A 14,257-nucleotide genomic window follows, 5' to 3' on the forward strand; every position below is an offset into this window, starting at 1 on the left:
CAAAAATGCTTTCTTGAATGAGCTTATCAGCTGTAAACTTGAAGAATAATACTGATTATAATAAAGCCTCTGCATTTCTTCTAAAAAAAAAAAAAAAGACAGACTCCTCTGTTCTGCCTGAGAGAAGGTGGTGGTCCCACCTGTCAGGGGCAGTCTGACACTTCGTTTCACATTTTCCATCACCATGCCTCACTCCTGTCCTCTGCTGGGACCTTTAGTCCAGAGCTTTGTCATCTTCTCCACAGAGTACATTTCTAGCCTCTTAAGAACCAGTAAGTTATTGGTTGGTTTGGGGAGCAGCAGACATTCTGTATACAGGCTTATGACCTTGGAATTAGCTCAGCAGCTCCCACATCACCTTTGGTTCCCCGGGACCTCCAAGTCTATAACCCTTTCCGAGTTGTGCTGGGCAAATCACATTGTTTCTGGTTCTTAGTTTCCTCTGTGCTCTCTTTCAGGAAATTATTGAAATGTCTTTCCCACTGTGTCTTCTCACCATGTTACTTTTACTCCTGTCTGCCTTTACTGTCCTCATTTAACTGCAGGTGTCCTGTTTCCTATACTAGAGGAGACGACAGAGCAGGGAGGAGGAAGGATTAGAACTGGAACCTCATTTACCCTTGGCTTCTTGGTGATCAAAAAGTATGTTTTGTTGATTGTAAGGATGATGAAATCATAGCTCTTCATCCTGGGGTGTCTGAACTTGAGATTTTACATAAATGGCTATATATTTTAGTCATGACATTTTTGTTAGTGTGTGAAGACTATGTTAGCTTAAGGGAAAGTTTGGAAACTTGAGAGGAAAAACAATCCCAGTCATAATACCCTGAACACCATTCTTGTCTTTGTATATTCTCCGTATTTATATGTATGTTTTCTTAACATACTTTGGGTCATAATTTTGTATCCTGATTTTCCCCCTCACAATTTTATCCTAAGCAGTTGTGCTTGTTGCTGCGTAACCACCTTAACTAGGTGGCAGTGGTTATGTGCAGTTCCATTGATTAACAACAGTTCTCAAACTTTTTTGTCTCAGAACTCCTTTAAACTTTTAAAATTGAGGGCTCTTGCCCTGGCTGGGTGGCTCAGTTGGTTGGAGTGTTGTCCCGTACACCAAAAGGTTGAGGGTTCAATTTCTGGTCAGGGCACATACCTAGACATACCTAGGTTGTGGGTTTGATCTGTGGTTGGGGTACGTACGGGAGGCAACCAGTCAGTGCTTCTCTCCCCCTCTCACCCCCTCCCTTGTCTGTCCCCACCTTTCTCTAAACAATAAAAACATATCTATGGGTGAGGGTAAAAAAAAGAAAAATTTGAGGACTCTCAGAAGCTTTTGTTTATATGGTGGTATTTATTGATATTTACTATAGAAGTTAACACTAAACCTAAAACATATTAACTCACTTAAAAGAATAACCCCTGTTACATGTTAATATAAATAATGTATCTTTATGAAAAGCAACTCTTCCAAAACAAGTTATTGAAAAGAGTAACACTTTCAATTATTTGCACATCTCTTTAGTGTTTGGCTTAATGGACGTTAGCTAGATTTTTCATACCTACTTTTGCATTCAAACTACTTTGGTATGTTGTTTTGGTTCAAGTGTATGAAGAAACCTGACCTCCCACAGGTACATGGCTGGAAGAGAGAGGAGTGTCCTAATCCCCTTTCAGGTGCTTGCAGATATTAGTCTCGGATGGTCTACTAAAACTCAACAAATGGTAGTTTCTTTGAGGAGGGGCAGTGCTTAGTCGAATGTTTATTCAAAACAACTATAGTAACTGACAAAGAAGAGTTAGTACCCAGAACAGTTTGCTTCATTTGGAAGTTCATAGTGGCAGATTCAGAAGTGAGCAGCAGAGGGTGGAAGAGCCTTAGTGTTCTGATGGCAGATGTGACTGAAAAGCATAAAGGTGGCTGTCATGCATTTAGTACAACCCAAGGTCATGTCTTCACAGTTCACGTGCAGAAAAAGAAAAACCCACATAAACCCAATTCCTACAAATTAACAATCACTCAGTTACAGTTGTGACACTTTTTAAAATTATGGTAAAATATACATAAAATTTACCATTTTAATGATTTTTAAGTGTACAGTTCGTTGGCATTAAGTACGTTTGCATTGTTGTGCAACTGTCACCATTATCTGTCTCCAGAACAGATACAAGGTGATACTCTGCCTTGTTTCAGATTTCATAAAACAAATGTCCTTTCTGTGCTCTGTTTAGTCTGTGTTTTTTCACATTTTTGTGCTTTTCGTTGGCAATTTTGCTGTTCATGGCTGAAGTACTAGCTAGTGTGCAAGCATGTGATGTGATCACCTCATAGAGAAAATACAAATGTTAGATAAGCTTCGTTCAGGCAAGAGTTCAGTGTTAATGAATCAATAATCCGTAGTAAATAAGGCCTCCTAAATAGAAACATGCATAAAACGAGGTTTTGTATTGATCAGTTGATGAAAATATTCTAAGGGCTCACCAGAACCTACCCCTCCTTGTATGTCCCCTAGGAACAGTGTGGTTTAGTGCTCACTAATTCAGTGTACACAGGGACTTCATAGAACATTGTTATACTATCAATAACAGAATCAGCTGTCTCTCTTTTTTTTTTTTTTTTTGAAAGATGGGACTTAATTATTGCTGATGTTTTCCTCTAACAACAGATACATATAGAAAGGGTAGAAAAAATTATAGGTGTTCCTCAAGTGTTTAATGATTTTTTATTCTCTGTTAATGTTTTCAAGAGTAGAGCACTGCCCTGGCTGGTGTTGCTCTGTGGTTAGAGCACTGGCCTGCACACTGAAGGGTCTCAGGTTTGATTTCTCATCAAGGGCCCATACCTGGGTTGCATGTTCGATGCCCAGCCCTGGTCAGGTTGTGTGCAGGAGGCAACCAATCAGTGTTTCTCACACCGAAGTCTCTCTCCCTCTCTCTTCCCTTCTTCCTCCTTTCCTCCTTCCCTCCCGTCCACTCTCTCTAAAAGTTAATGGAAAAAATACCTCAGATGATGATTAACAAGACAAACAAAAAGAATGGAGCACTAAGAAGCAAAATTGACAGCTCTCTACATTGGAGAAGCTGCGTGGAGGGTGTTGGCCGAGTGCCCAGCTTAACTTCATGGTGGCTAGGAAGAAAGTTGGCTTTCACACTGGGACCTTCCACATACACAGCACAGAGTTACTTTTTTTGGTCTGTTACACTTTTCCTATATTGTACCCTCTGTGAGCACACTCTGGGTTTGTATGCACCCTGCTGCATGTGCCTCTGATTTTTATCTCCCAGAAATTGCTTAAAGTTGCTTATCTGCTAATGGCACCCCTCCCATTACTCTTTGCCATTCCTTGTTTCTTTATTCTTTAATTTGGCTGTCAGGTAGGAGAAGAGAAATGCATGGGATCAGTATGTCATCTTTAACCAATGTCCTTATTATGGTTATAAAATAACTTCTCCGTTAGTTACTTTTATTTGTTATATATTACATAGTTTTAAGAGTCAAGGCTTGTTTAAAAAAATAATGTCCCCTGGGCTCCCCCCATTTTCTAATATTTTAAGACATTCACTTTTAGTCTTTTAAACTGATTCTTTGGTTTTAATTTTATATCTTTAATAACATGCTTTTATTCTTGATTATAGATTTTTCAGTTTTAGGCATTATCTGTTGATATTTTTTCATTATGGTTTTTAAAGCCATCATTGACTTCTTTAAAAATAAAGTCTTTATTGAAATACAACACATCCCAGAAAAGTGCTTAGGTCATAGGTGTACAGCTTGATGAAATATCACAAAGTAATCATGTTTGCATTACAATGGCCTAAAATATACTAAGGGCAAAAATATATTATGACTTGAACCCCAGAAGCCTTCCTTCTGCCTCCTTCCAGTTTCTTCACTATTCCTCTCTAAGGGAACCGCTGTCCTGATTCTAACACCAGAGATGATTTTTTGTTTTTTTAAAATTATACTAATGAAATCATACAGTATATATTATTTCGTGTGTGTCTCTTTACTCCACTTTATGCTTGTGACATTCTCCCATGTTGTTGTGTATTACTAGGTTTTAATTTGAAATTTTATTTTGTAGCCACCTGTTCTAGTTGTTTGGCTTGGTCTTTATTGCTGTGGACTTAATTGTGTTCCCCAAAACCCAGATGTTAAAGCCTTAACCCCAGTGTGACAGCTTTGGAGAATGGGGCCTTTGTAGAAGTAATTAAGTTAAATTAGGTCATAAGGGTAGACCCCTCATCCAATTGGGTTCGTGTCCTTATAAGAAGAGCCACTAGAGAGCTTGGGGGCACGGGGGGGAAGGAAAGCAGCCAAGTGCAAGCCAAGAGGAGAGTCCTCCAGGAACCGATCATGCTGGTACCCTGATCTCAGCCTCCCAAACTGTGGAAAAATACATTTCCGCTGTTAAGCTACCTGCTCTGTATAATTTTTTGTTATAGCAGCCCAAGCTGAGTAATATGCCATTCACAGGCTATTGTGTCCCCAAGGACTTGGTATCTTTTTTGTAGTCTGCTCTTTTAGTGATGGTGGATGCTTTAACACCTGTTTGGAGCTAGGTACTAGGATCTTTTGACCAGTAGTGAATTGACAGGAAGTGGAAGATAAGATTTTTTCTCCAGTGGGTGTGTGCTATGGGTTTGTTGGGCCCTTTTGGTTTAGGAATGTTGGGGGGAAACCCTTGTCATGCATGAGCGCTCTTTATTTCTATTCTGTAATTTTCCACTGTGCGTCTGGCATCAGGGTGAATCAATGGAATTTCCCAGAACTTCACAGGAGTGGCAGGGACACTCCTCTTCCTCACCTAGTGAACTCCCTTTTTCTGTACTCTCCCTTCCCCCCCGCCCGAAAAAACACCAACACATCCACAACCTTGGGAATGGGTGGGTGGTTTTCTCTCCAGTCTCCGTCTTCCAGAGTCAGCGATGCACCACAGTTGTCTCCTGTTTTGGTGACCTCGAGGTCTGAGGTGCTCTTCGGGCTCCAGCTCTGGACCAAGGTTATTTTGGTAGTTGAGTCATCACAACCGGGAGCTGGAAGGAAGAGGGGATTAGGAGCTTCCTCCTGAGGCTTCAGTGCCCCCCCCCCATATTAAATGACAGTGTTTCACATTGAGGACACTTGCTTTTGATAAAATGACTTCGGTTTGATTTAGTTGAATGCAACATATTTCAGCTCCTGTTTTTGCTTTAGGTACTATTTGAATAGCACTATTTGAAAATGTGCAAAAACAGAATCAGAATAGAATCTTCAGATTAGAAGATGGATATTGAACAGAACCAGAAGAAACCAGTGATCAAGAGTTCAGTCATGAGAGTTAACCAGATCTCAGAAGATCCCTCCCTCCCTCCCTCCCTCCCTCCCTGAAATCAATAAACATATCCTTGGGTGAAGATTTTTAAAAAATAAAGAGTAAAATAAAATGCACATAATAAAATTTACCATCTTAACCATTTTTCCATTTTTAAAAAATATATTTATTGATTTCAGAGAGAGAGGAAAGGGGAGAGAGAGTCATTGGTCTGCTGCCTCCTGCATTCCCCCTGCTGGGGATGGAGCCCACAACCCAGGCATGTGCCCTGACTGGGAATCAAACTGTGATCTCCTGGATCCTAGGTTGATGCTCAACTGCTGAGCTATACCGGCCGGGCAGAAAATCTTATTTTTTTATTGGACTCAGACTTAGAGTAGAAGCTGTCAGAGGACAGCCTACACCTTCAGGCTTTTTTCGTTGTCCTCCATTCTCTCAACACGTTTAGCACACTCTGTGGCCTCTTTCTTGTTTCTCTTTGTATGCCGTATGTTCAGAGCAATGTGCTGACACTTGTGATGCAGGACACATGGAGTGAGAAGATATGGAATCTTGGGTGCTTTGGTCCGAGGTTTCTTATCTTCTTTGTTTAGGGGCTTGCTCGCATCATCCTCTTTAGAGTTTGAAAAGTTTGTGGGTTCTGCTAACTCTTTTGGGTCCCAGGCAATGAGGCACAGTGGTATCAATGAGACCAGGAATATCTTTCATCCCTTTTTTTACAATGACCAGGTCAAGAACACTGAGATTGGCATCCACAGTCCAACTCCAAACAGATTTGCACCTCCTTTCTGCAGTTCTCCCTGGTCTGTAACAGGAATGCCCCTTCCTCAGTAGCAGGTGGACATGGGTCAAGACACCCTGCTTCATGGGGAAACTGTTGTTCCCATTGCTGTTGAACCACATAAGCCTTCCATTCTCCACCCAGGATGTCAGCAGCAACTTCTGTGGCCACAGGCTTTGCATAAAAGGTACAAGGAATGTGTTTATCATCTACCTCAGTGAGTTTCTGGCGGTCAGTGGCTCAGATGCAGGTGTTCAGCTTCATCTTAAAGCATAGAGACTGCCTCCAAGGCGCTGTGATGAAGAGCTTGGCGTTATCTTTTGATGCACAAAATTTAAAACTTGTAGTGAAGTCCAGTTTGTCTATTTTTTCCTTCTGTAACCTATGCCTTTGCTGTCATACCCAAGTGATCACTGCCAATGTTATGAAGCTTTTGCCTTGTTTTCTTCTAAGGGTTTGATAGTTTTAGGTCTTACATTTATGGTCATTGATCCTCTTTGAGCTGATTTTTATATATGGTGTTAGGTAAGGATCTAATTTTATTCTTTTGCATATGGATGACCAGTTTTCCCAGCACCATTTGTTGAATATTATTATTTTGAAATTAATTGTTCACTTATTTTTACACTTTTTCAGTTTTCATTTGTAGTATGGTAAATATCTAGATATATAACTCACGTTTGGGGGGTCACCTGTAATCTTAAGAGTGGAAAGGGGACTAAAAAATTGGACAACCATTGACAGAGACTCTTCAAGCTTTTTCCCCAGACTTTGGCTACAGCCCCTTTCTTTATTAGTATTTCTTATTGGATCTGTGTTCTGAAGGATGCACAGTAGGAAAAACAGCAAGATCATTTATTGTCCTGGACCTCAGGTGCAAAGCTGAGTTAATTATGCTCCCCTAGTTCATGGCAAAGCCTCTTGTTAACTTGTTCCCTCCCATCCTCTGTTGTCACTCCCATCCTCCATTTCTGGATGTCCAGTTTCTAGAAATCACTTTTTATAAGAGAAATGACAAACCGAACAGGTAAGGATGCTGGCATAGGTCCACTTAGTAAATATTTAAGATAAGAGGTGTGTATAACTAGAAGCTATAGGGTTTTCTGTTTGTTTGTTTCATCGCATGGCTTGTCTTTGGACTGCCTGTGCTGTACTCGTCCCTGTTGATTCACTTGTCGCCTCTGTGTTTCATTTGGTTAGTCTGCAGATCAGTCTGGAGCTAGTCACCTTTCCTTCTTTAACTGCCTGAAGGGCTTTTCTGTATTTTAAAAAATTAAACTTTAGTTGGCATATGATATTAGCTTCAGGTATATAACAGTGGTTCCACATTTGTGTACCTTAAAGTGTGATTAGCACATTAAATCTAGTAAACATCTGTCACTGTGCAATTATCACACTCTTATTGAATACAGTTCCCCTTAACTTTTTCACCCATCCCTGCACTTCCCACCTGCCCTCCCCAGCAACCATCCGTTTGTTCTTTGTTTCTATGAGTGTGTTTTTTTGTTTTGTTCGTTTGTTTTATTTTATTTTAGTTCCACATTCAAGTGAAATCATGCAGTAAATACTGTCTTTCTCTGTCTGACTCATTTCCATTTAACAGAATACCCTCTAGGTCCATCCATGCTGTTGCAAATTTCATTCTTTTTTATTGCTGAGTAATATTTCTGTGTGTGTGTGTGTGTGTGTGTGTAATTACATCTTTATCCATTCATCTATTGATGGACATCTAGGTTTCTTCTATACTTGGTCATTGTAAATGCTGCTGCAGTGAACATAGGGGTGCATATATCTTTTCTAACTTTTTAATAATAAAATCTTTTGCCCTGGCAGAGTAGCTCAGTTGGTTAGTGTCCTCCTGATGTGCCAGGTTTCAGGTTTGATCTTTCTCAAATGAATGAATATTATAATAAAATGTTTTTAAAATTTTCTGATTGAATAGCAACGTATTTGTTTGTATATTTACTCAGTTCCGGCTGTGTGCAAGGTACTCTAGGAGGCGTTCTGGACTGTATAAACCTATAAAAGCTGTGGTTCCTGCCCTTAACAACTCAGTCAGATAAAATTAAAATGTCAGTAAATAGTGAATAGATTTGCCACATTGCCATATGTTTTTAGAAGTGTTTTCGTTGTATAATCTCTTTTTTTTTATCCTTTGGTTTGTGAGATTTTTTCCCCCCTGTGTCTATAGGTGTTTTCATATAAAATGTTATAATAGTACCCTTATTTGCACAAAGTCCCTCTTTTCAATTTTTAAATATTTATAAGATATAAAATATTATTGTAACTAGTTGAGTTTTAGGTGAGGTTTGTTTACTTGCTTTTTAACAATGCCACATGTCTGGGCATTTACAAAACTATTACCAGTTTGTAAGTACCAAATTCTTAAAATGCATAAATTTTTATTAATTTATTTTTTTCTAGGTTGCAATAAAAATAATTGACAAAACTCAGTTGAATCCAACAAGTCTACAAAAGGTAAGATTGATTGATCGAGTATCCAGTACTTTTAAAATGATTTTTAGTGCTAATTGCCATCTAACTTGCCTCTTAAATACCTCCACTGGTATTTTATTTATTGTGCTTAGTACAGGAAAGCTTTCTATTTCTCAAAAGAATGCAACTTAAATATAGTATTGTATAGATGTAGTATTGTAGTAGTAGTTGGATTTTTTCCTTCAGTTGAAGATAACGCTTTTTAATGTTCTTAGTAGCAAACTGAAGGCTGTACTTTTAAATTGAATGTTCTAAATGATGATTAGAGTTTTTAAAAATAAGACAGAACAACGTATTTTCATGTAATTAGTCTTCGTCAGCATTATACACCATATGACTAATACTGAGATCTTTCAAGTCAGCATTTTGGCTTTATTAAATGTCACACTAGGTCACATTAAGGAGTGCTGATTAATTCATATAAAAGGGACACTGAATGATAGTTGAAAAAAGGTGTTTATAATACACTGTTGCCATCTGTATCACCTAATGTAGCTCAGGACTTCTCAACCCTGGTGCCTGTTAGAATCAGTTGGGCCTCTTCAAAGCCCTGATGACTGGCCCACAGGAGAGATTTAATAGCTCACGTAGGGCCTGGACATAGGCATTTCACTGGTGCCTCTGCAAATGATTAATGGCCTTTATAATAAGATCCTTCTAGTATTTTTAGTTTAACAAAGCCTTTTTATATACTTTATTTGATTTCTAGATTTGGCCTATAGTAGGTGTAGGGTACAGAGACATTGCACTAGACAAGAAGTCCTGGATTTTAATCCCGCTGTGACACTTAGCCAAATATGTAAATTGACCTTGAGCAGGTCACTTAACTTTCTGGACCTCAGGTTTCTCATCTTTAAAATACAGATAATTTCATTATCTCAGGATGGATTGTTAATGAAGTAATGCATATTATAAAAGCTTTGTAAACTGCAAAGCACTGCACATGTAAGATACTGTAAGTGTAATTCCCTGTGTATATTCCTAGTGTATTCCTAATGGTTATTTTCCAGTTATGTCATAAGAATTTTTAAGCCCTGTTCATGTGTGTGGGGTGGAGAGGGAGGTAGACTTCACCTTGCAATGGTATTTAAACAAGTGGTTCTGAAAGGCATAGTGGGCCTTACGGGTTCTCAAAGTGGCCCTGGAACAGCTCCAAAAATTCCAGTCCTTTGTTCTGAAGAAGAAATTATATTTATTTCCTTAAACTTTTATTTCTTTATATAGCTGAGGACATGGTACTAACTAAAACTAGCATATAAGTAAGTTTACTTCAGTGTTCAAGTTCAGTATTTACATGATGTTACAAATCTTCCGCTGTCCAAGTGTCCTTGCAGGTAACTGGAATTCTAGCAGTTTTCTAGGGAGAATATTTTTTTATTGATTTTTAGAGAGAGAGAGAAAGAGAAACATCGATGAGAAACACCAACTGGCTGCCTCCCTCACACCCACCCACTGGGGATCAAGCCTGAAACCCAGGCATGTGCCCTGACTGGAAATCTAACCAGTGACCTCTCTGTGCCGTGCACGACACCCAACCCCTGAGCCACACTGACCAGGGCTCTAGGGAGAATTTTATTATATTTTCTTGTGTTGCTTATAATTTTTCCTTCTTTCTTTTTTCAGTATTTTTTGGCCATAATTTTTAATTGCTGTTAATTTTTATTATTATTATCATTATTGAAAATTATTGTTTGTCATATCATTATCAGTTTAGTACGGGGTAACTAGCCTTATAGTGTGATTATGCAGATTTGCATCACCATTAATTTTGGCACATAATCTGATAGATGAGATTTTGAGGTTGTCACGTAGTTCAAGTATGAGCCATCCACAAAGACTTATCTGTCCAAGTTAAACAACTTGGTAGGTGTAATGTTTTCAATTTATAGGGCATTGTTTTAAATTGTGTGAATAAGTTTGTATTATTTTCTTATAAATTAGAAGCAGTTTATATTTCTTTCAAAATCTTCACTGAGTTTATTTTCCATGAAAAAATGGCCTTTTTTTTTTAATCCTCACCTGAGAATATATATATTTTTTCATTGATTTTTAGAGAGAGCATGGAAGGGAGGGGTCAGGAAGGGAGAGGGAGGGAGGGAAACATCGATGTGAGAGACACATCTATTGGTTGCTTTCCACACGTGCCCTGACGGGCCAGGATCCAGCCGGCAATGGAGATATATGCCCTTGCCGGAGAATTGAACCCACGATCCTTTGGTCTGCGTGCTGATGCTCTAACCACTGAGTCATACTGGCCAGGACAAGTCATGACTCATTTTTTAACAATGTGGTTTACCTTTTAAAAAGTACTAGTCTTTATTAAGACACGCCAGTACACTAAGTGTAACCCATCTAAAGTTATTAACATTTTGCCTTAGCTGGTTTGGCTCAGTGGTTAGAGCGTCAGCCCATGGACTAAAGGGTCCTGGGTTCAGTTCTGGCCAAGGGCACCTCCATTGCAGGCTCGATCCTCAGCCCTGGTTATGGTGTGACTGGGAGGCAAATAATCCAATATGTCTCTCTCACATTGATGTGTCCCGTCCCCCCCAAAAGCAATGGAAAAAATATCCTTTGATGAGGATTAAAAAATAAAAATAAAATTATTAACATTCTTTTCAGTCTTGGAGTAGACCGTTAACATAAAGAGGAGGGATATGAGTAGGTTATGAACACAGTGAAGCCAGGCTGAGTGGATTCAAAGCCAGGTTTCAACCTGGCCTCACTGTGACCAGCCATTTAGCCTCCATGGGTCTTTCACTTGTAAGATGGGAATGATCACTACCTCACAGGGCTGCAGTGAGAATTAGTAAGTTAACATTCAGAACCTTGTGGGAGAGCTGAGACTAGTGTGTGGCTCAGGGTAGGGACTGAGTGTTTGCCATTATTGTACATCCTACTGAAAATTAGGTTTTTGTTTGCTTGGTTTCCGGTAGTGGGAGATGTTTTTGTTTATTTACAATTTTCCCCTCACAGGAAATAAGTAAAGCTTAAGAATTGAATGGTAGATTCTGCCTTGGTCTCTTTTGTGGGACTTGATTGCTATAGACTACTAATAACAGCTAATATTTGACCATTTATTATATGCTGAGCACTGTTCTAAGTGTGTTACCGTATTAACTCATTGTATTCGTTTGCTCAAGCTGCTATAACAAAGTACCATTACACTGGCTGACTAAACAACATACATTTATTTTGCATAGTTTTAGAATGCACTCATTCATTTAACAGATTAGGGTGCCAGCATAGTTGGGTTCTGGTGAGAGCTCTTTCTGTTGCTGCCTTCTCACTGTGTTCAAGGCTGGGAGAATGCAGTGCCAGTGCACACAAGCGCACTCTGGTGTCTCTACTATAAGGGCACTGAGCCCGTCATGAGGACCAACCCTCATGACCTCATCTAAACCTACTCAATTCCCAAATGCCCATTTCCAAATATCATCACCTTGTGAGTTAGGGTTTCAACATGTGAATTTGTGGGAGACAAAATTCATTCTTAGTATTCATTTAATCTTTCCAGTTTCATGAGGTTGTAAAGTTCTTTTATTCAGGAAATAGATGCCAGGGAGATAAATTAACCTGTGCAAAGTCCCCAAACTGGATACTTAGTCAGTCATTCTTTGATAGGTTTAGTTAGCATTGAGTCAAGCGTTGATGAATTCTAAATGAAACATGTTTGCCACAGTTCAGATGGTGGAGCGCTTGTGCTAAGCAGTGACCTGGCATCACTACTGTATATAAGTACATAGGAGTTCATCGTCATCAATACTAGAGCCTGTGCCTCCCATGCTCATACATATATAGGCGTTAAACTTTTCCACAGCAGCTGATCTGATAGGGATCTTTTCTTCTTCATACTGTGTTACTTCAGTGTTATTACCATGTTGATTTTCCAGTGAGGAGACAGACTGAGAAGTGGATGTAGTCTTAACTCTTCAGCCAGTAAGTGATGGAACAAAGATACAAATACTGGTCTGACTCTGAAGTATGGGCTCTCTTCATCCCATTATGCCACTTTACTGTAATTAGTTAAGTTGCCCTCATTCAGGGTTTGTAAAAACTTGGATGGGAACTAACCCAAGGCTGTCCTTTGCAGGAGCTATAAAGAAGTTAGTCGTTTCAGGTGTGGAGGAGTATTGCAAGTGCTTAAGAGAGCAGGCCTGGAGGGGGGTATAGCAGGGATAAATGGTGATGGAAAGAGACTTGACTTGGGGTGGTGAGCACGTAATACAGTGCACAGATGTGCTGTGGAAGTGTGCACCTGAAACCTGTATAATTTTGTTAACCAGTATCACTCCAATAAATTAAATTTAAAAAAGAAAGAGGCAGGTCTTTTACCTCACCTACCCTTCCAAAAATTGCATAAGCCATGTTTTTATGCAGGTTTGTTTATTTGCGCACTCATTTATTTAACAGACACTTATTATTAAACACCTGCTGAATGCCAGGCACTGTCTGAGAGTTCAGCTCAATTCTGACCCAATCTACTCGGAGATAGAATCAGATTCCGCAGGTAAAGGGTTTAATCCCACCACACTGCCCTCCACTTCAGGTGCCTGTGCTTTTGACTGACCAGCTACAAATTGTAGGTTCCAACGATCCCCTTTTTGGCTCACAGAACTCAAGAAAAGCTGTTTACTCATTCGATTACTGATTTATTGCAAACGATAGTAAAGGATGTGATAACAGTGGATGAAGAGATACATAGGGCCCCCAACTCAGTGAACCCATGTGGTCTGCAGTAAATTTTACCTCTGCCTGGAAGGATCTAAATATTTTTCACCAAATAACAAAGAATGGAAAGACCGTTGCAGCTGTCTTTGCAGTGTTGACATGGGAGTTCTCAGTGTCGGTGTACACGTAGCCTGATCTTTAGAGCAGTGCAGGTCCCTGAGCTGGAGGAATATGAGCCGGAGGTTACATCGGCTGGGTCAGGCGCCTTGAATGCCTCAGCCCTTTTAAGGAACAGTCGTCTGTGTAATAAACTTTTCAGTGATTCCCCCCTAACATTCCCCTGGGTTCTTATGACTAAGATCTTGTTATCAATCATCTTGGTAGCAGAAATTTAATTGTCAGCATACTGTGACACAATGAATTTAAATAGTACTGTCTTTCTTAAACTGGAACCACTTAATTAAAAATAAGAAATTTGTAATGTGTAATGAGATAATTGATTTTTTTAAATGTGTATTTATGGTAGCTAGTTAGCAGCTCTAAACCCGTCTAAGAACGAAGGCTGCTCTTTCCTATGCCATCTTGTTCAAATGTCACATGCTCTAGTTTCTAGATTTTCTTCTTTCCTTTTGCCCTAGCATCTGTCTTCTAGAAACTTCTACAGCGCTTTTCTTTTTTTTTGTTCTCTAGTCTGCTATATGGAGCTTATAGAGGTTAAATCTACTACTCCAAACATAGCATGCTTATTTTGGGTCTTGGTTCAGTCTTCCAAGTAAATATTCAGCTTCTTGGGACAGCCACAGGAATTGCCCTCAACATAGGCCTAGTTTATTTCATGTGTGTTGTTTTTTTCCTTAATCTGAATTCATTTGATTTCTGCTAATACTGGTTTTCTGCCATAATTCCAGCCTATTGGGGTATTTTTATTTAAAAAATATATCTTTATTGATTTCAGAGGGAGGAAGGGGGGGGGGGAGAAACATCAGTGATGAGAGTCATT

The 14,257-nt window shown here is 39.3% G+C and overlaps 1 protein-coding gene and 1 pseudogene across 6 annotated transcripts in view; one reads left to right on the forward strand and one right to left on the reverse strand.

The window, feature by feature from the left end:
* The window catches only part of MARK3 (microtubule affinity regulating kinase 3), an 81,661-nt gene that overhangs the window by 20,280 nt on the left and 47,124 nt on the right, over positions 1-14,257 (forward strand). For all 5 annotated transcript variants that reach the window (XM_081138981.1, XM_081138982.1, XM_081138983.1 and 2 more), the window contains exon 3: positions 8,518-8,571. In XM_081138981.1, the coding sequence (XP_080995107.1) occupies positions 8,518-8,571 (54 nt within the window). The remainder of the gene's footprint in view (positions 1-8,517; positions 8,572-14,257) is intronic.
* LOC308566108 (small ribosomal subunit protein eS6 pseudogene) lies at positions 5,711-6,581 on the reverse strand (annotated as a pseudogene). Its single transcript has 2 exons — positions 6,570-6,581; positions 5,711-6,318 (listed from the first exon to the last, which is right to left on the reverse strand). The product of its transcript is annotated as a small ribosomal subunit protein eS6 pseudogene (transcript).

Source organism: Miniopterus schreibersii (genome assembly GCF_964146895.1).
Source record: "Miniopterus schreibersii genome assembly, chromosome: 1".
Taxonomy (NCBI): domain Eukaryota; kingdom Metazoa; phylum Chordata; class Mammalia; order Chiroptera; family Miniopteridae; genus Miniopterus; species Miniopterus schreibersii.